We start from the raw sequence: 25,355 nt of genomic DNA on the forward strand, positions 1-25,355 counted from the left end.
GATTTTAGCTGTGTAACGCAGTTTAAATTCCACATCTCTCTGCATCTTGCAGAGAAACCTAATTTTTTTAAATCTCCACAGGCTTCTCGGAGACAGAAGATGCTAATTTTAGAAATGTGGCAGCTCGTCTTCTTCCCCACCCCCTTCCATTTGCTGCCAGAATGCTTAACAATCCAGTAAACAAGCTGTAGGAAAAAGGGGAATAACCTCAAGAGCCGAGGTTGGTGTTGGCCTCTTGTCCGTGGCATTTTTGGGGAAGGATTTGCCCCCTGCCCGTGGGTCTTGAGTTTGAAACCGATTTAAAAATAGAAGAGTAACAGTTGAACTGACGGTTTGAAAGAAGTATTTAAAGGTGCAGTAATCGTGGCTGGCAGCCCCTTTGCTGACCTGATTAATTCTGCACCAGTACTCAGGATAGTCTAAATTAAAGCATTGCATAAGGAGAGTGCTGGGAAGAAAAGGAACAAGTCCGAAAATTTCACTTAGAACTTGGATATCTCATTTTTGGTTTCTCTACACACCGAATACCTGACACAGAAACCTCACGTATCTGCTATGGGAGTTTGTTCTAATTACCAAATACAAAGTACACTACAAAAAGATCTGACTTGAGATACCTTTTTACTGTGCAAAAAGGTGAGTCAGTTCCTCTTAATGAGTGCCCAGAGTCCTAATTAGTGCAGATAGTGAACAATAATTTCCACACTCTATACAGATCTTCTTGTATTAATGCATCTTCATCTTCTGCTTCAATCTTGTGTGGGCAAACAAAGTTTGGACAATGTTTATCCAAACCCAAATGTATTACAGTTGCAACCATCTAATTATCAGGCCTTAGAGTGCAAATTGTTTTGTCCTAATTTTGGCAACAGGTGGAGTGATCTGAGTGTGTTAGGTAGAATTTTCATGATGAAACTTTTTAAATTAAGAACTTCTGATGCAAAGTACCCCAAATTCCTATTATGCAAGTCTTTTATTGTACCTGCTCTTCTGAGCACTTGAAGATGTGTGTAGATAAATATATAGGAAAATGTTTAAAATTAGGCATTAACTGCTGCTTCACAGCATCTGTATGACTAAAAGTTTTGTGTTAGACCTACATAAGACACATGTGTGTGTCCAGTCTAGAAAATCTGCTATTTTTAAAGTAGGAAATGTGAGGCACTGAAGTGTTCATTACATTCGGAACACGTGGATAATAAATCTGCTTAAATTTAACATGCATCATAATTTCAAACACCCTCGAGTGTCTGGAAAGTTTAACAAAGCATGAATGCCTCATCTACTTTGTGCCTGCACAGAGCAATGCATTTATCTTTTCCAATTTATTTGGGACAATGGAGCAGAGTGCAGCACAGCTGTTTTCTATGGATGCAAGCATATGTGTCTTCTATTACTAATTAGTAATCAATTCCACCCCACTGTGCGTTTTTCATGGCTCAACTGTCTGAGAACTGTGTCTGTGCTCAGAAATCCATGTCACAGTTGTGACTGAATGAATTGCAAGTTTTGATTTTGGGAGAGAATTAGCTCAGGAGATTTTGTCATATGTGTCAGAGTGCTGTCTGCTGAAAAATGAAATGATTAATTTATTTCTTTGCTCCATTCCTGTCTTGGTTATCTCATATCTTGTCCCCAGCACACACCGAAGATGTGATTTACCCTGAAGCAGGTTATTATCTGTTAATAGGGACAATCCATGTAGTTTAGGCAGCCATGATTCTCTTCTGGTTTGTGCTTGTTTTTGCCTTTTCCACAGCTCTCCCACAGTGCTGACATTGGATTCTCAGAGGCAGCAGAGCTTTGCAGACAATGGGCTGCAGGGTGGAAATGTGTCAGAAGCAGTAACAGGACCAGGAGCAGGGAGCTGTGAGCAGCTCCCTCCACTACTAACAGCAGAAAAATGGAATAAAGCAACTGTGCTGGGCTGCTCTCAAGCAAGAATATTAATGCATTTCTATTTTTAAGGGGAGAAAAAAAGATTGCATGGAGAAACAAAGGGATCTGAGGTAATTTAACATTGATCTTTGTGAGCTGTGTCTCTGTTGCTTGGATGCCTCTGGGGTAACCAGACTCACTGGAGTAACTGAGGTTTAGCACCTCACTGGAGGAGTTGACAAAACTAACTCGAAAAGACAGGGAAAGTATTGTAAGGGAGGAACTACAGTCCCAGGGAAGGGAAATGATCTGCAGGATTATACTTCAAACACAACTCCTTCCTAGGACACCGGGAAGATCTGCCTGCCCTAAGGTGTCCAGTTCCCAAGGGCAGGAGGGTGTTTGCCTGACAGCTCTGGCTGTGCAGAATTCCTACATTTGGGAAGCAGCTCTGGCTGCAGGAGAGGCACTGCCAGAGCCACGCACCCACTCTGCAAGGCAGCTTCCACTGGAGCCTGTGGGCTGCTTGTAGTTTGTCAGATATTTAATGATACCACAATGAGAGCAATTGTGCAGCAAGATATAACACAAAGTTTGACTTTTCAGTTATAAAGCTTGGAGGGACAAAGAGGAGCAGCAAGCCAAGGGATCTTTATATTTTCGTTTTAGTGATCTGCAGAGAAGTAGCAGGAATTCCAGCAGCAAAAACATCTGTCTGTGTGCAGCTGTCACTGCAGCACCTCCAGATTTTATCACTTGCACACAGTACAAACTACTTACTGAAGTGTTTTTGTTTAAACAAAGCTGGCCAGCCAATTATCATTCCCTCATTCTCAGATTGTTAGTCAGAAGTTTGAAAACATGTTGAAAACTTGTTTATAAAGCACCGCAGGAAATAGAAGTGCTGCAGAGAGGATTATGGTGTGTGTGAGGCTGGGGTTGTGCTGCTGTGGACTGTTCTTGTCACTGAAGTGGTTGAGAACTCAGCATTAGTTCAGTCTGGTTGGTAACTGAGCTTTACTTCTAAAGGCTTTCTAAGACCCTAAGATCTATTTGAAACTGTTTTTGCTTTCTTTCATTACTGCTTTTCCCCCTTCTCTGCTAGACATGAGCATCTTCCCATCTTATGTAACACAGAGTTTCTTGGAAGAATGTGTGTTCCCTGAAAACCTCAAACAGCCAAGATGATTTATGGGTCTATAAGAAAATAGGCCACCTAAACACTTCAGCTCTTCTAATCTCCAAATCAGAAAAAGATCTAAGGCTGAAATAATAAAGATTGTAAATGTTGTTTATTCCGAAACGGAGTGGTGAAAAAGTCAGGTTAAACCAGCTTGGTTCAAACAACTTTCTCAGTGTTCTCTTTCCTTCTGGTGTTCAACAGAAATTTTGGAGAAGGGGGCTGAAAGGGAGAGCCAAAGGAATGGTTGTTCTCTCTGTGTTATAAACAGGCTGGTGAGCCCAGGGAGGTGAGCTGGTCAGGAGCAGAGGTTTCAGGAGCAGGTACAATTTAGCTGTGAAGTTTTGGTTGCTGTCCTGCTGTTGGACACATGTGACAGGGTGTGAGCCTGAAGGACATTACCTTCGTTCCTGTGCCTGAGGAGAAGCAGAAGGCAATGGACAGCACACAGTACCACAGTGTCTGATTTTATTATAGAAAGAGTCACAAAATTTATTTATACAAAGCATCTTCTTGGTATTTACAGCACATTCCATGCCAGTCATTTTGCCCTCTATTTGAGTTGACAATAGAGAAGTTATTACTTGCAAGCTGTGAGAGTTTTGATAGCAGCCTTCAAGTCAATTGTTGTTTAAGTTGAACAGACTGTTGGTGGTTGTTTTTATTGTTTCTATCCCACAAAGATAATTTTATTTGGAGAAATCTATCTTGTACACAGTATGCTGGGCCTCTTCACCTTTTCTCTGCAGAAAGTACATGGGAAGATATCCAGGGGACCCAGGGAGAATTTCCAATTACAAAGACAGAACTATTGCTGCACTAGATTGTGCAATCCCATGGCATCATCTGATGCAGGGCTGGAAATTGATCATCCTACTGGATGTTGAATTTATTGTTGACTCAGGATTAAATGTATGGAAGGATCTTACAGTTTTCTAATCTGATAGTGTTCATCTTGGTTACTGTCCTAAACATTTTGCAATAAAACCTTAATTTGAAACTTCCCAACTCTTCTTATGTTAAAAGAATGGTGATTTTGTTCTATGTCTTGCCACCTGCTGTTCTCTTCTGTGGTAAAGTACATTGGTAACTATGGGAACAAAAACTTAAGAACAGACACCCACATGTGTTGAAGTTGATTTATAGAAGGTCTTGAAGTGATGCCACGGATTGTGAGAGATGGAGCTCTCTGGATGGAGTTTGATGGCTTTCAACGAGGGCTCAGTGTTCAACTTTCAGAAGTTATTTAGAATGTCCCTGGCGTTGTGGATGTTCCATTCTCCATTTAACCATGGTGTAATGTGGTGGTGCTGCATTTCCCAGCTGGCTCATTCTGTCCCCAGCAGTGCTAACACTCCTCCCCTGTGCTGGGCAACAAGATCTCTGTTATTTCTGTCAGGAAATAGATCTTAGAATGTGATAAAATGTGGCAGCTGGAGCCTTGGGATGAAGGATGTATGTGTAGGTGAATGTGTAGTCAAATTATAATATAGCCTTATAATGTGTGCCACTGTGACCTGACAAAGCTGTGCTATCAGTTGAAGCTTGGGTGGTTTGTGCTGTTTCTGTGGAACTGCCCTGTTGCTTTCCCAGGCAGCCAGGATGGTGCTGTGGCTGTGGCAGAGGTCTGGGATAGCTCAGGATCCTGTATGGACGGTGCAGCCACACAGCAAGGGCAGATCTTTGTCAGGTCAGGGCTCAGCTCTTCTAAGCAGGCTCAGCTGCTGGGTGGCATCACTCTGGGCTTCTTCTGCCTGTCTTGGAAAGTCCTGGCCCCTTTTAGTCCCTTCTTAGGACTTAAATCTTTGTGATGTGACAGCACCACACTACAAGTCACTCTTCTGCTCTGGTTGGTAGAGCTGGAGAGCTGGGGATGGAGGCTGAAGGAATTAGGGCATGCTATGCTTTGTGTAATATGGAACTGACAATGGTGTAGGTTTGCTCCATGCCAGCACTGTGCTCTCCAAACTGGAGTGCTGGTGACCTTTCCCAGTCACAGATGAACTTCGGGTGTGAATCAGAGTCCACAAAAGCCAGATAAAAGTTCGTCACTGATTTCAAGAGTCAGCAGATTGTCTTTGCACAGAAGAATTTCCTGGTTTAGACCAGACGTTACTTGGAATAAGACAATCTTTTAATGTAAAATGCTTTGGTCTCGGTGATAGCACAGTCTGTGTTCTCTTTATTTCAAAAATTTTGCATGTGTTGTGAAGGCATTCAAATGTTTCTCTGACGTTTGTTCTGTGACCCTGTTCTAACTGCACAGCAAGAAACTCCCAGAGAAACAAAACATTTCATTTTGTGAAATTGATATCATACAGTAATTAGGTACTGGTTCTGAATCTCTAATGGTCTCGGGAGTGTATTTTTCTTCTAAAGAAAGCATAACCTGGTGAAGCAACAAGCTTTGCTCAATTTGATGGGGTAATTAGTGAATTAGTTGATCATCCTTAGCTGATATCTTTAAATTTGCTCTGTCTGTTGATCAGGTTGTGAGGAATAGGTGGTGGTGAATGGGAGGTTTGTCTCTAGGCACTGAATTGAGCCTACCCTGCAGTGTGAAGATTTCCTGCCCTGTGATTCCCCAGAGAAGTTGTCTGACAGGCATTTTCTGGGCCTCAGCACTTGCCCATCTTCTCCCTTCTGATATGAGACAGAGATTTCTTGATAACCTGCACTTGCCAACAGGAAATAAGAACAGAAAAGAGAGTCGCTTTTAGGATAAACCTGGCACATTCTCCGCAGTGTTTGCCCTGATAAGCCTGTGTTAAAGCACAGTGGCTGCAAGAGGAATTTCCCAAATGTAATGTGGTGTAAATACATGAGGCCCCAGAGGCTCCTGCAGTAAGTGCTCCTCAAGTGCTCCTGGACGGGTTGCTCAGGAGATGAGACCTCAGGGGACACAGCTAGTGCTGAAAACCACTAAGCAAATAGGATAATGTTTTATTGAAAGTCAACTTGAGCCAAATCCCAGAGTCATTCCTTAGATGGCAAGGACCATGGGATTCATGCCCTAAATGAAAACTGTAGAGGGTTGTGTCGGATCTTACAAAGATCTTGATCTTTCTGCAACACTGACTGGTACCTAAAATGCAAAGATGATGTAGGGTGGAAACAGCAGGACAATCGAGCTGAGCATATGAACAAGAGCCAACATTCCCAGTGTGGAGAGCCTGAGTGGGGTGGGAGAAAGGACTCTGTGAGCATCACACAGCACCTCGTGTGCTGGAGTGGGTCAGGGTGGGGAGGTACAAGGCAAGAGGGCAACATCAAACAGCACAAACAGATTGACTTCAGTTCCTGCAGTCAGGTGGGGAGAGGATCCAGAGCAGCACAGCCTGATGAACCTGTGTGAGGTCTCTGCCTGCAGGGCTCCATGGCAGATCACGCTGGGATCCTGCTTATCCTGCCCCCCAGCATCAGTTTCCTTTCCTAAAGGGGAGACTAACTTTTTTCTAATCCGTTATCACTCCTGTTTAATTAGATTTCAAGTCCTCAAAGGAACAAATTGTTTTATCCTGTGTATTTCAGTGGCATGTAGGAGGGGCAGGAACTATTCCTGGTTGGAATTTTTAGGCATCACCCTCATACAAAGATGCTGAAATTTTTCTCCAGGATTTAGACAGAATTCAAAGGTCTGTGTCTGTCTTCTCCTGTGTTATGCTTTGGGACACAGACTACAATAATGTGCATTGTTTCCTAGCCATATTCCATTAATTCTTCATTAATATTTCCTTGCAAGTTAAGAAGGTGGGAAAATATCATCTTTGCTAAGAAAAGGAATTAGAAAGAAATCCAAAGAGAACAGCTTGCCTATTTTTATCAGTAGCTGTAGACTTGCTTTCTAAACTTAAGCAAGTCTGGGAGGATCCCATAACAATGTGTAGGATGCTGAATGGACACCGGGGAGGCATTAACATAAAAAAGAGGCTGAGTTTTTTCCCTTCTTAAATGAAGTAGCACCTCAGTGACGTTTGCTGCCTACTGCAACACATCCCAGAGGAAATAAAAGTGAATTATCCTCTGTGCTTCTTTGCTGACATCCACAAGTTTTTCCTTCAGCTCTTTTCTGAAGGAGTAAAGCAGAATTCATCCCCTGCTGGAGAGCAGGGAGGCAAGGAGTTAACAAACAGTTATCCCAGGTGGCTGAACACTTGAGTTGCAGGGAAAGGCTGGGAACATTCATTGAGCTCCTGCGCTGGTTTCTACCTGGCAGCAGCTCCTGATGCTCTCCTGCACAGGGAACAGAGGATGAGGCTGCTCTGAGCACAGGCAGCACACATCCCTGCGAGCCCGCGGATGCTGCAGTGAAAGCAGCGGGCAATGCTCGTTCCCTCGTTCTTTAGAAGAGTCTTTTGAAAGATCAGGGATGTGCATATGGTCCTTGCTGCTTCCTCTGGTGTTTTTACTTGAATCTCTCACTGGAATATGGATGATGCAAGCACAATTAAATGCCTCAGCCCAGAAAAAGGTAAGGGGAAAATGTTTATTTTAACCACCTTTCTGAGGGAAATTAGTTTTACTGTAAAGTGTAGTTTACACAGCTTCCTTGGACACTTCTTTTCTGTTATTCAAACTTAAATGCTTTAAACAAATACAGCAGGTTCTTAAGGGAGCTTTTGCTGTACCTTTGCCTCCTACTATCACTAAAGCTTAAATAATAAATGTATCTCTAATGGCTGTTTCCTCTTGTATAAAGTGTGCAACGAAGGAGTGAACCAGGTATGTTCATGTTCCTTTTCTGCTTGCTTAACTAGCTGCTGTCACCATAAGAAAGGCTTTCTATTTTTAACCAGAGACCTTCTGCTACCCACATTAGAAGAGAGAAAAGAGACTCCAGTACTGTTGTGAGTCAGCTGTATTGTTTTAATTTTTTAAAACAGGTGATTTGCTACTCATTAGATGTAGTTTCTTTACACCCATCCAACAGGAAGAGTGCACAGAATCAGTTTGGGTTGAAGTTGTCCCTGATGGGATTAAACCAGGGGTAAAGTCAGGGAAGTGCCTTGAGCTGGGAAAACTGTGCTGCAGTGTCCTGCATGCTGAACTTGGAGCTCATCCCTCCTGTACTGATGGCTGCTGGAGGAATCTATGAACTCAACACCAATTCTCAAAAGCCCAGTTTTTATTTTTAAAAGCTTTATTTCCTCGTGGATTTACTCAGGAAAAGCCCGGAGAGAGGAACCCTTCCCTGAGCTGTATTTTAATTGACTCCAGTGCCCAGTTGCTTGTCTCTGTGCATTCTGTATTTTATGCCTGTTAGGCATGTGGTTTTACAGGAGTTATGCAACAAGTACAGAAGGATGTCTTGGGTTCTGTGTGCTCAGAAAAGCTGCTCTGGACACTGTTCTCACACCTTGGTGTCTTTGGGAAGGCAGAGCAGTATCCCTCACTCCCTGTGTTTAGTGCCACGTTCCTCAATTCCTTTTGAAGGAAGTACTCCTTAAACTTCTCTCTTCTTTCCTAAAAAAATTTTCAGATGAAAACTCTACCAAAGTGTAAAAATGCTTGGCTCTAACTTGGTGTTTGTGTGTCAGAACCAAACCTCGTACCCGTGAGCTCTGGTTTGGCTTTGCCATGTCTTTGTTATTAAAATAGCAAAAATAAGCTCCAGCATTGCCATTCACTGAGAAAAGGACAACAGGTAACTCAGGTGTGGCTGTACCTGTGCAGTCACTCATCACTGCAGCAAATAATGCTCCAGTAACTGAAGAAGGATGTGCATGTAAAAATTACAACGAATTGACTTTAAAAGGTCCCACTCTAGAGCAGAACTGTAATTAAAAAAAGAAGAGGGTGACCATAGAAAATCACACAGGAAAAGCTTCTAATGTACCTAAAAATGACCATTGTTTTTTCCATAGTTTTATGACCATTTTGGAAATAGTTTTATTTATTGATGAATTTAATATCAAATCCAAGAATACTTCCAGTCTGTGACAGATTTAATGAATCTGAGGTGTATGCAAACAATTCAGGTAAATAATGAGAGAGTGTCCATGTGCATCACAACAACAGACAAATGTTAACCAGTATTTCCTTGGAGATTTGTTAAGAATGAAGCAGAGATGAAGAAATGCATTTGGGCATTGTCAATATTTATTAAAAAGCAAAAGAGCAGATTTAAAAACTTGGCATAAAAATTTATTTACCTGTACCATATTGCTGGCATAGAGGCTGGGGATTTGGGAGCATGGAAGCTTTAACTGAGCAATGTGCTCAATAGCAAGAAACTATTTCCTATATGCAAGGAAAGAAAGTGGTTCCTTGTGCCAAGGAAAGAAAGTGGTTTTCTTAAATCTTCAGAACCTGTAAATCCTCAAGTTTTGGATTGAGTTGGCTGGAGTGGTACATTTCTCATATAATCATGGAATGGTTTGGGTTGGAAGGACCTAAAATATTGTCTTGTTTCATCCTCCTGCCATGGCAGGGACACCTTCCACTGTCCCAGGTTGCTCCTGGCCTTGGACACTTCCAGGGATCCAGGGGCAGCCACAGCTGCTCTGGGCACCCTGTGCCAGGGCCTGCCCACCCTCACAGGGAACAATTCCTTCCCAATATCCCATCTCACCCTGCCCACTGGCATTGGAGAACCTTAACATACTTTTAATGATTGCATGTTCTAACAGAAGCGTTTCAGGACTGAAAACCAGAATAGTTTGGTTCTGCAAATGTCATGATGGGACATCCTAAGTATTCCTGATCCAGTTATTGTTCTCTGAAACCTGATATACCAGTGTGCATTTGTACTTTAAACAGACAAGGTCCTCAGGGAAGGTGTGATGGAACAGGAATTGTGTCACCCAAAGTCCTTTTGGCTTCTTCCTACTGGGTTCAGCTTCTGAAAACAGGAATGAGAGAGGGGGGCTCTCACCTGAGGATCTCCCTGCAGATCATCCAGGTAGCAGTTACCAGGTTTGTTCCTTGCTTGCACTGGGAAACTGCTGAGGCTGAGATTGAATCTGTGTTTGTGATGAAACCACCTCGGTGTTTCTGCCAGGTGGTGTCGTTCTAAACCAGCGAGTGGAAACACCTGGAGAACAAATGGGGTACCTGAAAAGAGCAGAGGTTCCACGGGCAGGGGGGTGCATGAAGGCTTTTTAAAGGGTTCCACTTTCTTGCTGTCATCTGTAGCATTAAAAAGAAATGAGATTCTCCTCCCACTTAGGTATAAAACCAGTTATGATGCAACTGAAGCCAGTAATTCCCAAGTCTATAGAAGCCTCCAGAAGCCTTCATATGATGGTCTATTCAAATATTCATAGAGGCACCAACATCCAGGCTCTCAAGGCTTTGGTGTTCCAGTGACCTGCCACTCTCCTTTTTTAAGGGGTTCTAGCTGATTAGTGGCTGAGGAGTTATTGATTGTGATCCAAATTATTCTTTGCTCCCAGTAATTCTGAAATGTTCAGCTATCACTAAAATAACAACTGATATTGTCAGTGCTATTGGGAGAAGAATGGGCCATGTCCTGAGAGAAGCATCTTGTCTGGGAAAATCCTTCAAAAATGTGGCAGCTGACAAACATCTTCCAGTGGAACAGCTCATGAGATGTGACTGCAGAATTTCATCCTCCAGACTGCTACAGGCTCCCAGGAGCAGCATTTGCACAATGTCTCTCACTGGGGAAGATCAATACTCAGGTGTTCTCTGGTTCTCCAGCATCATGGCTCCTGATTTTCCTCATACTGAAGTTGTTGTTTCTGCTGGTCTAATCCTCAATTAGAGATGGTTTCCAGATGTCTCATCTTCAACTTGATTAAAAAAAAAAAAAAAAGAGGTAGAGAAACATTGCAAAGAAAATGTCACATTAATGCTAAGTGGACAACTTCAAATTAACTGGTACCATACGTGCAGTTTGCTGTGATTCATATCCCTTCTGTCCCTGACAGTTATTTGTGGGGAATGTGAATCGAGTCCAGCTAAATGGGAAAACTTCCCCACTTCAGGGAATTACAGAGGGATAATCAATATTGGCCTCTGCAGGATAATCAATACTGGCCTCTGCAGGTTTAAAGACATTAAGTGGCAGAGAGCAACTAAATTTTCTGGCGTGATGTGATCTGACATGGAGTGAATGTGGACCTGCCAGTACTAAACAAAGTCCAGAACCGCTGTTAAATGTGGATCTCTGTAAAATACTTTTCTGAAAGCCCATTTTTCCAGCTCAGCCAGCGAGCTGACACTTTCATCAGCCTTCAAATGCCTGCTTATCTTCTGGCTCTACGCCCTGGGGAGAAATGAATCTGTCAGGATGCTTTGTTTCAAACCGAGCTGGATATTGGAGGCCATAGCAAAAGATAGAAATACATTTCCTGTAAGAGCCCAGGAGCAATTACTTTACTTCCTGTACATTTACCTGAGCCCTACTGAATCCAGGACCAAATGAAATTGGGCAATCAGCTATGAAACTGCAGCCACTGTGCTGTGGGCTCCAGCTCAGTACCCTGCACTCTCTGGGCTGCTTTCTGCTGCTAGTCTTCCCCTCAGGGATTACAGCAGGTGGTTCCTGCTCAAAGGAAACCACAATTATGGTCATCTTTCAAGCTTCCAGAAAGACCTGCCATTGGTTTCTCAGATTTACAGATGCTGGGTTCTGTCGAGTGATAAGTTTTTGATAAGTTAAGGAAAATTTAAAGAACAGTCTCAGAAGGCTGTCTCTTGGATGTCACAGAAGCTGAGAAAAGCACTGAATGAAGACAGACTGAGTTATTCCTAGAGCCACTGCAGCTCCTTTTTTCTCCATCTTTCATGAAACTGGTCTATATTTGAAGAAATAGGGAGTCTGTCACATATTTCAAAATGTACATGGCACAAAAGGAAGTTCTAGAAGAGTTCTGAATTTATACAGATAGAATACATTAAAATTCATCCCAAATACAGAAGTAAAATTTGTGAGTTAAAATCACTTTGTGGTGATGCATTTCAGTATCAGGTGTCTTTTCTGAACATCTTTCAACCTGTCTTGCATTCCTGTGCCCATTTTGCCTTGGATTCTTGAATTCTTAGAGGGGTTTTCCTAGAAGGAGTAATCATATTGATGAATTGCTTTCCTCTCAACTTGCCTTAATCTCCCTCTCTGTGTTTATGGCCCACGGCCCTGAACAGATGGTCAAGCACTGAAAGACCTTTAAAAGTAAAGGGTTTATGATCTTACTTCAATTAAGTGTGTAGGGACATTTTCTTATAGGAGTTGGTGGTTGGAGACAAGGTGACCTTAGAGCACCATTTGTAGTCTTAAAAATCTTCATTTTATGCTGACATTTTTTCTGCAACTGACAAAATTTGTTTATAACAGCTTTGCAATAAAAAGACTTCAACAGCTCAAATCACAAAGCCTGTTCTCAATTAAAATAATTGCATCATTTTTTTCCAGATGAGGCTGAGAGAACTAAACATCATGGCATGAGGCAGAGTAATTGTCATTAAATTAGTGCTGTTGTTGCTAATGGGTCCCCATTCCAGAAACACTCCTTCAAGTGAATGAAACAATTTAAGGGATTTCACAACTGGTTCATTTTAATAATGGGGCTTTCTAAACAGTTTTGGGGAGCCCTGGGAACGTTCATGGTTGTGGTTGCCTAAAGCAGCTGTCCCAGGGCTCGCCCACTGTGAATTCCAGCATGGAAAGGAGCACCAGGGAAATGTGATGTTCCAGCCTTGTCAATGGATGGATACTGAAGACAGGTGTGTTTCAGACAAGCTAAATAACCTGCTGAACATGCTCTGAGCCTGTGCACAAATGTTCTTCTTGGAGGTTTGGTTGGTGGGTGAGGCACAGAGGCCATGGAATAACCTGAATTCCACTCGGTCCAGGCAAGATGTGCAGTGTTAATCTGGAGGGGGGATTACTGTGCTTAGAGGTGCTGTCCAGATGGTCGGGCAGGCTCTGCCTGTGCCCATGACAGAGGTCGGCAGGGTGGAGCTGGGCTAGAATTAGGGAAAAGGCAGCTTAGGCACAGTTGGGATGAGGCTGTGGCCCAGCAGGTGCTCTGGCCTCTCTGAGCCAAAACCATCTGAAAGCGATTGGTTTAGTCAATTCTTAATAGAACTGATACAGAAGTTTTTAGTTGAAAGACAAAAATATAAAATGTAACAGTGAATGTCTTCTCCATCAGCATCTGCTGCCCAAATCCCTCTTCTTGGTAAGTGCCCACACTAAAAACGTGGGCAGCTGTTGCATACAGACACAGCTGTGAAAAAGCAGAGGTAACACAAAGGCAAATGACTCCAGCAGAGAGAAGAGAAACTGCAGCTGAGCTGACTGGTCTGGCTGTCCAGTTCATGCTGCTTTAGACTTCTTGGAAGCAGCATTTCTGGGGAAAAGGGAAGAAACATAAATCCCATGTTTAGAAGTAGTGAATGAGCATCATTCACCTTTGGTTCATCAAGTCCAGTCATCTCCTGCTGCTTGTGTTTGTGCCCATGTATGTGGGGTTTTGAACTTTAACCATAACTGAGAGTATTCCTGACTTGTATTTAGTGATGTGCACTTCACTGAGATGTATTTGCTTTTGGTATTTCAGAAACATCTTTGCATTTAGTGCTTCAGAAGGTGTTAGCAGACTGATTAACTCCTATGAAGATCTTGGGCTGGGGTAGCTAAGATGTAGCTGTAAATGGAGTTTCTGCAGTTTTTACAGGGCTTTTTGACTGTGGTCAAAAAGAGAGCTGAAAGTGCAAAGGGGAGGGTAAAAGTAGGTGAGAGAGAGGTGTGCCAGAAGGCACTGATCTCTCCTGTTTCCTTCTTGTATTTTAGGACTGTGTTGTTGATTGGCAATTACTTTCTTGTGATTCTACAGCCATTAGGAGCAAGATTTCCCTGGGTGGGAAGTGGGAATTGGGAATATCTGTATCAAAGATCTTCTGTGTATCACTGAGCTGCCCACGAGTGGCTCAGTGTTTTAGAATCAGCCTCTTGTGATGAGGTCAGTTTGTTAATCTGGTAAACTGGGTCTGTAGAGTGTCCATGCAAAGGTAAAGAGAGTGCATGGCTGGGAAGTCACAGGTCTAATCCTGGTGGATTTGCAGGTCAAATACACTGCCAGCTCTGTAACATTTAATGTCTTTGGCAGTCAGAATATTGAAATTTCTAGTTTTGGCTTTTCTACTTTGAGGGCTGCAGCTGTTTCCCTATGTATTACATAACTGTTCACACTTTTTCCATCCCTCAGCAGTCAAGTGAATCCCTCCATCCTGAAGGATTGCATTAATGATAAACCCATTTGTCTCAGGAGCATCTCCATCCTGTTCCCTTTTCTCCATCTTCCAAGCCATATGTGTGTTGAGCTCCTGTGTCTTCCTCAAGATGTTTCTGTGGGTTGGAGTCTGGCTCCTCTGGCACTCTCAAAGTGAATTTCTTCCTCTGCAAGACTTTGACATTACAGCATTGTTCAAGTGTTCCGAGTTCCATTTTTAGCTAAGCCACAGGCCAGCCTGGAGACTCATTGTTGGTTTTAAAATCTATTTCATGGCATGAAAAGCCTTTGTTACACTCAGACAATAATAAGTTCCTGAAGTGCTGTGGAAAGAAGTCTTTAATCTCTGTGTTGTGTCAGGTGAGCAAGATTTCTCTGAGGATGTCAAGTGAGGCAAGAATAGAAACCCATTTCAGTAGGCTTAGATCCTAAGTCCTCAGCTCAGTGTGCTTAAGAGTTGGGAGAGGGATTGTGTCCAGTTTAACCCTTCATTATTCCCTGTTACTTTTCCATGCTGTTGTCCAGTATCCAGCATAATAAATGGAGGAGCCTTCTGAAAGATGTTATTTTTCTGTTTCCATGATGATTTTCTTAGGAGGCTGAAGGGGTGTATGGATAGTGTCGACTGAAATAATTTAAATTAACCTCTATGTGCTCTTAGGACTAAAAATCTAACTTTAACGTGAATATTGTAAAAGTTCTTTGCCAGTGCTATAAATCATTGGCATTTCTCTCTACTCAAACAAAACGAAATCCACATTTGAAGTCCTGCTTATGCAGAATTCTGATTCTGAACCAGTATCTTGAGCAATGCAGCACTGGGAATTACATTTCACCCTTCTCCTCCCTTCCCCTTGTCCCCAGGTTGATCACACTTAAATGAATGCAGACTCTAGGATGTCCTGGCAGAACTGATATTTGAATTTTGTAGGAAGTACCTTCAGCATTTTGTTCCAGCCACTGATTTTGTTGCATGTACAGCCTGGAAAACTGCAAGAGGGGAAAAAAGGAGCTAAACAGCTGCAATGCTTTGGGTTTATGCAGAAGTTTGCCTTAACTCTGTCTTCTCGTAATTGAGAACCTCAGAGTTTAGTTCTCTCTCCTTCCCTGTGAGGTACAGCACCGACATTCTCACCATTTAAGGTGTTCTTTCTAAAGCATGGACATTACACAAAGATGTCATGGGTTTATTTGAGGAATTCAGAGAAACAGGTGATAGAGAAGGCAACAAAACTCACAGATCTCAGATCTCAGCTCTCATCCTGGCCCAGGCATCATGTGAAGAAAGGATTAGGATCTTTAGAACAAAGTTTCCATTGTTCTTCCCTTCAGGGCAGAGTTTTCTGTGGGATGCATATATCCTTCTGAGAATTTTGCAGGAGAAGCTGCTCTTTCCCTGATGACAGTTTGCAGTCATCTCACTAAATTGCTCTTGAAAGATGCCTTAGGAGGGTGGAAGGCTGTGGTTGAAATGTTTGAATAAATAGTGGCAAGAGTGTACATAGCATCACTGCCTCCCATGGTGCAGACCCAGTTTGGTTCTAGTTTGGAATTAATCTGTGGTTAAACTCTGAGTCAAGCCCAATATAAGAACTCTGGGCATAGGTGGTGAAATAAACAACTTGTAATTGAGAGTGAATCATCTCCAGAATTAACTACTCCAAAGCTTTTTTCAAACTGTGAAAGGAAGAGTAGGAAGCACTTAATAAATGTGTTTTTAAACGGGCAATTTGTGTTTAGCTCATCAGGGTAGAAGCATATGAGGCTCCTTGTACAGATCACAGATGGCAAGCGAGGTTGTCTATAGTACTTAAAACTTAATGTAGCTTAAGTGGTTGTGATAACCTAAGTGACAGATTTCTGTATTTGGAGTTCAATGGGTGCATTTCAAATGGAATGAGGTAGTGACTTAGTGCTTTTTAAAAATTAATCCTCACCTGCTTTTACCTGTCAGTCTTGGAGCCCCCTCAGTGCTCCTGGTTCTGTTTCAGCAGTTCTGGGCACAGGAGCTGCCTGGTTGTGCCCTAAGCAAGATCTTCTATGGCTGTGTCAGCTTGCAAAGACATCCCTAAATAGATTGTGAGATGGAAAGATACTGGGGAAGAAGGAGAAGAAGGAAGAGGAGGAGGAGGAGAAGAAGATGAAAAAGAAAAGCAGAAGGAGGAGAAGAAGATGAAGAAGAAAAGCAGAAGAAGGAGGAGAAGAATGCACTTTGTTGAAACCTTTTTTTTTTTTTTTCCAGCTGTAACATGTCACCTAAATCCCTTGACTGGATAGGGCAGGGGCACGGCTTTAGGATTAGTGTGCATGATGGATTTAGGATTTGAAGCAAACATGTGTTGCTGTGTTTCCATCGTATCGAGTTTTTGCTGCCTAGAGAGAAATGTTCTTTCTTTTATCAGAAATGTCCATTAAAATAGTGAGGAGAACCTTCAGAGAAGAGAAGAAGACTGCCACTATGACATTTTGAAGAGCTGTATGAGAAGAAAATGTGATTATTCTCTTTTTTTCCAGCCCTGGGAAGAGACTGAAGAGCTTATGCACCTGAACAGATCCACAGTGAAAGGCAAGGGTGGCTCAGGAGGGCAGAGAGGGGAATGGATTGTGCTGTTAACTGTGCATTATTTACTGCAGGGGATGGTGTTGGTTGGTTTTGAAGAGCAGGTGGAGGCCTGGAAAGAGTGGGACCTGCAAATCTGTTTGTAACCAAAGAAAGGAAAGGGTTTTCTCTTTGTGGGAATCGCTGTCAGGAGGAGGAAGCAGTGGAGGAGCCAACAACTATAAATTGCTGTAATGTCTTGATGATGCTGAACAGTTGGGAAAATAGCAAAGGAAAAAGAGAATCAGCAGGTGGGAAAGAATATCATCAGGAGGCCTTGCTGTCCAGAAATGGCTTCATCTACATGCCAAATTGCCTCATGGTCCATCATGTGTCTTCTTTAAAATCTTGAACTGAAGCCCACCCAATCCTCCAACGTAGTCACAGGTACATCACAATAAAAAGGATTTTATTGGGATTTTAATCTGGGCTGTGAAAGAGGCCTAAATTAGCTGAGAAACTGTTCTGAAACAACCTGAAAAATACTTGAAAAATACCACTGGATCTTGGAAATCAATGGCTCTTTTCTATTTTTCTGGTAGCATTTTTATTCTATTACATGGAAAATGTGTACTACAGAATTTTGATACCTCCTAAGGCCATCAGTGCTTGTTTTCAGTCCAGCTCAGATATGGATATCTCAAAATCTCCCTTGCTTCAAAACAAGTTCTCAGTGGCCCGTCTGGCTGAAGATTTTTTCTGGGTTGGTGGCAGCATCGTCGCTTCTCCGAGATGGAAAATCGGCCACTTTGGTAAGACCCTGAATCCCTGCATTGGATGAAATGGTGACATCTTTAAATCTTTCATGTTGAAATCTTAGTTAATGGCAGCATCTCTGCCAAATCTTTGTGTGGCAGCAGTGTGGGGAGCAGAAAAGAAGGAAGGATTTGAGGCAGCCCTGGTCGGATGTTATGTTGCTTGGTTGGTAATGCAAGCCCCCACTTATAATTTCATGATTGGTTTATGTTCTTCAGGATAAACTAGAGCAAAATTGTACATTTTCACACGTGCTGACCTTTTAAATATTTTGTTGCATAGACTCTGTCTCCTTCTCTTTACCCATGGCAAGACAGGTTTGCCATCTGCCAGTATCGTACACCTTAAATTTAATCTCTTACATTTTATTGGTAGTTTAGAGTTTTAAAAATGAGCATTTGGAAGTATCTCTGCTGTCTTCATTCACACCAGGTCACTGGACTGTTTAGAGGTTGTTTTCTGAATACTGATACACAAAACTCTCAAGGTTCACTGTCTCTATGAGGAGGATCCCCTTTGGGTGCTCACAGCAGCCTTTCATTTAAATAGCTAATAAACCCAGAAAACCTAATTAGAGATGGCCAAAGAAAACAGATGTTCTAGTAAAAGCACTTTAATAACCATCATCTTGAGCCACTTCTGCATGTCCAGTGAGGAAATCTGCAGCCTTGACCAGAACCACCTGTTCCCTTGGAGAACTTTTTTGTCCTATTGTCTGTCAGTCTCATTGACTAAAGACTATTTTTTAGCAAGGAAGTTGGACACAGAAAGCTGTGCTAGGAATAAGATGGTTGGTTTAAAAGGTGAGAGGGACCTGTTCATTAGGCTGGAGGGATGCAAAATGAAAGATTAATGAGTTTGGATATGATGTGGTTTTTAACTGGATCCAGTGCAGTGATGTGAGTGAGCCTGGTGTACCTGGGCCAGGAGCACCACAGACAGTTCTAGGCAGGATTGGCAAAATATCTTCTGGACTGTTCAGCTGGACAGAATTCCCAACACACTCTGCTGGATACATTATGTATTTGGGTATATTACATATTTTATATAATTATATTGATATATTGATTTTAAAAAGGATTTTATGCCGCCTGTCTAGAAAGAAAGTGTAACTCCTGGCAGGAATAGCTGGAGCCAGTCAGCTCTTTGGTTTACATATTGATGAGCCACTTATAGCTGTGAAACCATTTCCAGTGAGACTTTAAAAAAATGGGGCAGTCATTATGTCTTCAATGGATTGGCAGTGCTGAATGTGTGACAAGTGTGGGAGTCCTCTGTTTGTGTGTGGGAAAGCTGTTTTGGTTTGGTGATATTTTAAGGGAACAACTTGCCCTTCTGGTGCACGTGTACTGGGGGGTTTCTCTGGGCTCACAAACATCTTCTGGAGGCCCTCGAGAGAAATAAGCTGCTGAAATCTGTTTTCCTCTCCTGATGTTGTTTAGGAGGGTGGTTGTTGTGAGGCACACGATTAGGATTCATCCCTCCAGGATCTGCTCATGGGGCAGAACTCAGCAGAGGGGTTTGATGCTCCCTGCTCACTGTCCCCAAGCCTGGCTGGGGCAAAGGTGTGTGACACAACCTGGGGCTGCCTTGAACCCAGGGACATGAATCTTTTGTCAAAGCTGCTCCATGTACAAAAATACTCAATGACTCAATCTCCTGACTTCTTTTCATCCCCACATGCTAAAATACTCCCACTCCTTCACACATTTATATCAAACTCAGAGACTCCTAAAAGACAATAATGCCACCGAACCATAAATAATTAATTCGCAGACACTAGAACATCTTTCTAACAATAGGCATGAAATTGGTCTCCTTTTCCCCCCTTGTTTCAGGACAAATTGTGAGGTTTATGGTTTGTGTAGTTTTGCTATTTACTGTTACTTTAACACTTTGTATAGTAAATGTAAATGTTATTAAGAAGCATGAAAAATCACTGTGAGTCTTTTTGCTGCATCAGCCCGGTGTGGAACTGGGTGTTCCATGTTTCCATTCCCTGCTCTGCTCTGACAGTGCTCTGTGCCTCAGTACAGAGATCCATCTTCTCTCCACAATTTTTTTTTGTCCAGATGCAAATTGAGGCAACTCATTAGATCAGAAGAGAGCTGAACATAAGCTGACTTCTGTAAAAAAGGAACTAATGAAGTGCAAAACAGAAAATCTGTAATTCAGCCTTAATTGAAGATAGTTAAGAGTAATTTCTTCAAAAACCTGATTCATTGCAAGACTGGGAGATTTTGATGTGAAGTATAGAAATGAATCCTTAAAGAAGGAATGTGAACAATGGCAAGGAGAAGCAGTTCTACTTCTCAGCAGTGTGCCCTTTTCACTTGCATGCTGTGAAAGACTTCAGAAAAAATCTGTATCATTTTCTGTTTGATATAAGTACCGCTAGGATTTATTTTTTTCCTTCCAGTCTCCGTAGTGCTCTAAACTTTCAGTCCCACAGGGGAGGGGTGTGTGTGAGTGCCACACACAGGGACAGGTGTGGAGGTGTCCCTGCTCCATCTCCTGGCCCTCCTGGTGTCCCCAGACCCCACCTCTGTGTTCCCTTTGGGGTTTTCCTTCCCACTGCATTGCCAGGATCCAGAAAAGCTGCTGCTCTGACACAGGATGGAAGAGATTTCTTGTGCCCTCCTTTGCCTGTGTCACCAGCCCCAAAAAGATGGCAACACTGAAATACTGGGGCTGGTCATGGATCAGCCAAGCTCAGTCCAGGTGAGCTGCAACTGCAGCAGGCAGATATGAGGTGATCAGGGTGACTTTGGGTGAGAAATCCTGCAACAAAATAAACAGCAGCATTAAAAAGCAATCCAAGGATGCATATTAAAATTTTAACAGCAGGGAACATATTCCTACTTCATGTAAAAGTGTTTTGCAAAGAGTGTGTGCTTTTATTTTGGTGCTTCTTCTTATGTTCTGCTTTGTAACAGGTGTGATCTTTGATAGTTTTCCCATTTCTACTCTTCTTTTTTCTTCCAATAAGACTATTTACTGCTATAATTCCTAAAGAGGAAGTTGGAAATTTAATATGATTTGAAGTGTGTGTGATTAGTGATCAGAGAAATTCTTTTATTAGCTATTTTGACTGATTTTTTTTCAAAAACCCGATAAAACTTATGAAATTAAAATAAGTTCAAGCTTCCCATAATTCTTTTCTCAGTAAATCTGAGAAATACTTATCTTCTTCTGAATTGGAATGAAAGCAGATATTGAGAAGATTGAGTGTCTGGGACAGGGTTGGGCTGAGTTTGGATCTGGTGTTGCAGTGGATTCCAGTGATGTTTCTGGCTCAGCATTTGCCTTGGGGGCTGATACCTGCTGAATATTAATATTGATTTTCTCTAGAGGCATCTGTGACTGAAGCCAAGGGACCAGCTTTAAGTAAAATGTTGCACAAGGGATTATCTTGTTCTCAATTCCACACCTTCTCTCCATGAATATTTTATGAACATGGACAATGAACTCTACACAATTGTGCCTTTAAATTAAAATTTCCTTTTACTATACAGGTCTGCTTTCAAGTGAATCTATTTTGATGAACCTTTTTCAGAGTAAATTAATTGACTTTTTCTGAACATGAGCTCTAAGGCACAGGGACATCAAAGCTTTTTCCTATTTCTTTTTACTTACCTTGCTTTTGCTTTTGCCTGAGAGGTGGACTTGAATCACCCCAAAGAGCTATGTTGGTGTTGATGAATTTTGGAAGACATGAAATGAGTGTTCTCATTTGGACACTATTTCATCTTTAATCCTGACTGATAAAGGACACCTGACCTCAGTATCTCCTTGCATTTATTTATGAGCTAGAATGTGTATTGCATGTATTAATTTTCATTCTTCAATCAAGAATCTCAATAGTAATTTTCAGTTCTCATCTCTAGCTCTGAAAAAAATGTGCTGAACACGGTATTAGTTTTAATTTTACTTAAACAGATCAGGCAGAAAGAGGAAAATCAGGTCACAGGCTCTGCTCTGTCATCAGGGGAAATAAATGGGAGACTTGGCAGAAAATGTGAGTCTGCATTTATTCCTGGGACAGAGCCAGCTGCTCACAGTTGGACTGAAGTTGTTGAGCTTGGTCCTTGCAGCAGCTGGGTTTCAGAACAAGGCCCTAACCTGGCTCCCAGGGCCTTCCAGGGCCAGAGCCTGCTTTGGCAGCAGCTCCTCAGGAAGGGCAGGATCCCTGCAGAGGCAGAGCAGACCTTGGAAGGAGCTTCTCCCAACACTCGTGGCTTTTAAGGACACTGCCTGCACTGTCTGGGATGATGCCAAACCCACAGGAATGGAACAGGTCCTGAGACCCAGAGGCAAAGTATGACACAGGTGAGAGGCCTCCTGCTAGGAAAATGTGGGTTTAGGGGATTTGGAAGATGAAAAATCTGTGAGATTCTTGCTAAGCAAATCTATAGGATCAGTGCTTAATCCATAGAAGCAGTGGGAGCTTCCTGGCCAAGGATTTCAGTTTCCAGGTGAAATTTCATCTTGTGTCCAGCACAAGGTTTACATCTTGCAGGAGCTCAGATTTGAGATGGTCATGAGAAAGGTACATACCTTGCAGTGGTTCCAACATATGAACATTTCATATAAACTAATAAGGGAATGAAAACTTTCACATTTACAGGTAAGTCCACAGACACCAACAATCTTTCTACCTTTTTGATCTCAATACCTGACCTCTTATACCAGACACTACAGGAAACCTTGTCCTTTGACTCGAACTGTTCATTTGGCAGCTGCTTGATGTGTTTCCTTGCTGTAAAGGCAATTCCAAAGGGAGCAGGGTCTGACTCACTGCTCTCCCTTCATTCCTCTCCTCAGTGGAAAGATGTATGAGCTCCATGCAGGCAGGCACCCAGATGATCAAACTCCGTGGTGGCTCCAAGGGACTCGTCCGCTTTTACTACTTGGATGACCACAGGTCGTGCATTCGCTGGAGACCCTCTCGGAAGAATGAGAAAGCCAAAAGTGAGTGTCAGCCACAGACCCTCCCCTCTGACCCCTCCCGGGGCCTTGTTCTCTTGTAAGCAAACAAGAATGAAGGGTCTGGCTCAATGAGAGGTGTTGTACTTGGCTTTAAAGGGCAGTAAATGATTTATGATGGGTAATTAATGAAGTTGAAGTTGCTGCAGGTGGCTGTGCAGGTTGCAGGGGCGTGGTGTGCTGTAAATGAGCTGGAGGCAACCCCTGCGTGAGCTGGGGCTTTGCAGTGTGAGATTTGGGCTCTCCCTGTCTGGGATTTCTCCGTGGGATGAATGCACCTGCCCAGCCCAGGGCACTCTCCCATTAAGGAGCTGCACTTGTGTCCCTGCAGTTTCCATCGACTCCATCCAGGAGGTGTGTGAGGGGAAGCAGTCAGAGATCTTCCAGCGCTACGCCGACGGCAGCTTCGATCCCAACTGCTGCTTCAGCATCTACTATGGGGACCACATGGAATCCCTGGACCTGGTGTCCTCCAGTGCTGAGGAAGCACGGACCTGGATCACAGGGCTGAAGTACCTGATGGCAGGGATCAGTGACGAGGACAGCCTCTCCAGACGCCAAAGGACCAGAGACCAATATCCTTCCTGTGCTGCCTGGGAGCTTTCCCAGCAGTGGAGAGCCATGGATAAGCTCAGGATTCCTTGCAGTATTTGCTTTGCTGCAAGTAAGCACTAGGTTCAAAGCAGTTCCCGTTGTATTCCCTGTTTCCAGAGCCAGAGTTCCTGAAGAGGATTGTTCTGGGCAAGATTTGGAGATGAGTGACTGCAGTGGACTGCAAAACACACAAGCATATTCTTCAATCTCACTCCCAGTGTAAAACCATCCATTTAATTTGGTGATGTAACACTGAGATTCGCTCAGAAATTTTTCTTCTGTGCTGTCAAATAGGCACAGAGCACCTGTGGCATGTTGAGCACAGCAAGTTAGGAAGCTGTTACTGAACTAATATGAGGAGGGTTAGATATTAGCTTGACCTTTCATTCCCAGTCTCATTTGCAGCGTTTCCTAATGTGAAAAAAATAATATATCCATGATGTTCAGTAATATCCTTCAATATTCCCTGCAGTTCCTTAACTCCTGTTCAATGTGGTTGAAGCAGACATTTGATGAGGCAGATAAAAATGGGGATGGCAGTCTGAGTATTAGTGAAGTGCTCCAGCTCATGCACAAACTGAATGTGAACCTACCCCGACAGAAAGTCAAGCAAATGTTTAAGGTAAGAAAAAAAACCGTTTTCCTGAAAAAGCAAGGATTTAACACAAAACCCAGTAGGAGAGATTGCAAATACTTCAGCAGCTGCTTTGTTTCCACTCTGCCGAGAGATACTACACAGTCCATTTGGTAAATTGGAAAGAGCTCCAGAAACACGTCACAGATAAATTGTTATGCACAGAAAAAGGCAACACACCAGGTACCTTCTGGTGTTACATAACATAAAACACACAGTACCAAGACTGCTCTTTTGCTATACCTTTTTGATCAGAAACTCAGTCATGTTTCCTCCTCCGATTATGTTCCCTCTAACAAATTTTATCTAATAAAGTATCCAATATCCTATGATAGCTGGTACTAATAAAATACCCAGCATGCAAACTTCTGTATCTGTCAGATTTTTGCACTGCTAAGAGCTGTTTGTTTGACATTGTTTTCTGTTGACCTTGGCCCAGTTTAGTGAGCAACAATGGAGATGTGTAGCTTTTGTTATCACAAAGTCCCTGCAGGGACCAGCAAGCCTTTATGTGAAATCTCTGATGATTTTTTTCTTTACTTGCAAAAATAGTATTCTTTCATATCTTACTAGTTTATGGCCATGGATTTAACAGATATCCTCTCAAATCCTGGATATAAAATTAATTTTGAGATGACTTGGGCTCCAATGATCTTCTGAAGATGTGAGTGGGTAATTCTGCCAGACACACACTTGTTGTTGGAGGGTACCTTGTCTTTACTTGATTGCCATAGACAGAAGAAATCCTTCAGCAGGATTCCCCGTGGAACAATTAAAACCTTCAAAATTGCTTTTTGGCTCCTGCACTGCTGTATCCATGGGAGAGGTTCAAAGCTGTGCAGAGGATTCCTGTGACAAGGCTGATAGATCAGCCCGTTCTAGCAGCCACCTCAGGCAGCTCCAACCTGCATTTAATTCCAGTGCTTCACTCTCATGCAGGGGTTTGCTAATTTAAAATGGGTGCAGGCAGTTGGGTTCCTGACTGTCTCGTTGCTGCAGGAGGCTGACACAGATGACAACCAGGGCACGCTGGACTTTGAGGAGTTCTGTGCCTTCTACAAGATGATGTCGACGCGGCGCGATCTGTACCTGCTGATGCTCACCTACAGCAACCACAAGGACTACCTGGACACAGACGACCTGAAACGCTTCTTGGAGACTGAGCAGAAGGTAGGCCCAAGCCAGGAGCAGAATTCCAGCTGCATGCATTCCTGCTTGCCATGAGGGAATTAATTTCCTTTCATAAGGAATGAGGACTTTGATGCTGTGCATGCTAGAAATGGACAGAAGTCTCTTGATTTTCATCTCTAGGCTGGCAGGACTATTTCTTGAATCTTCTTGCTCTCACTACTTTTTTTTTTTTCCTGTAGGTTCTTTTGGTGTGTCTCTAAATATAATCTCTAGAATTGCTTTCTTTTTTTCATGTGTTCCCCTTGAGCAATCCCATCAGCATCTGTCTGTTCCCAGTATTCAGTACCTTGGGGCAAAGCTGGTGCTCCTGGCTCTGCTTGTGACCTAGTGCACAGCCCA

The 25,355-nt window shown here is 42.8% G+C and overlaps 1 protein-coding gene across 1 annotated transcript in view; it reads left to right on the forward strand.

Annotated features, from left to right (window-relative positions):
• PLCH2 (phospholipase C eta 2) overlaps positions 1–25,355 on the forward strand; it is a 64,863-nt gene that overhangs the window by 13,090 nt on the left and 26,418 nt on the right. Inside the window, exons 2-5 of the mRNA XM_088178734.1 lie at positions 22,436–22,582; positions 22,929–23,172; positions 23,684–23,813; positions 24,825–24,995. Coding sequence (XP_088034860.1) covers positions 22,436–22,582; positions 22,929–23,172; positions 23,684–23,813; positions 24,825–24,995 — 692 coding nt within the window. The remainder of the gene's footprint in view (positions 1–22,435; positions 22,583–22,928; positions 23,173–23,683; positions 23,814–24,824; positions 24,996–25,355) is intronic.

This window comes from Sturnus vulgaris, chromosome 25, assembly GCF_052056855.1.
Source record: "Sturnus vulgaris isolate bStuVul1 chromosome 25, bStuVul1.hap1, whole genome shotgun sequence".
Classification (NCBI taxonomy): domain Eukaryota; kingdom Metazoa; phylum Chordata; class Aves; order Passeriformes; family Sturnidae; genus Sturnus; species Sturnus vulgaris.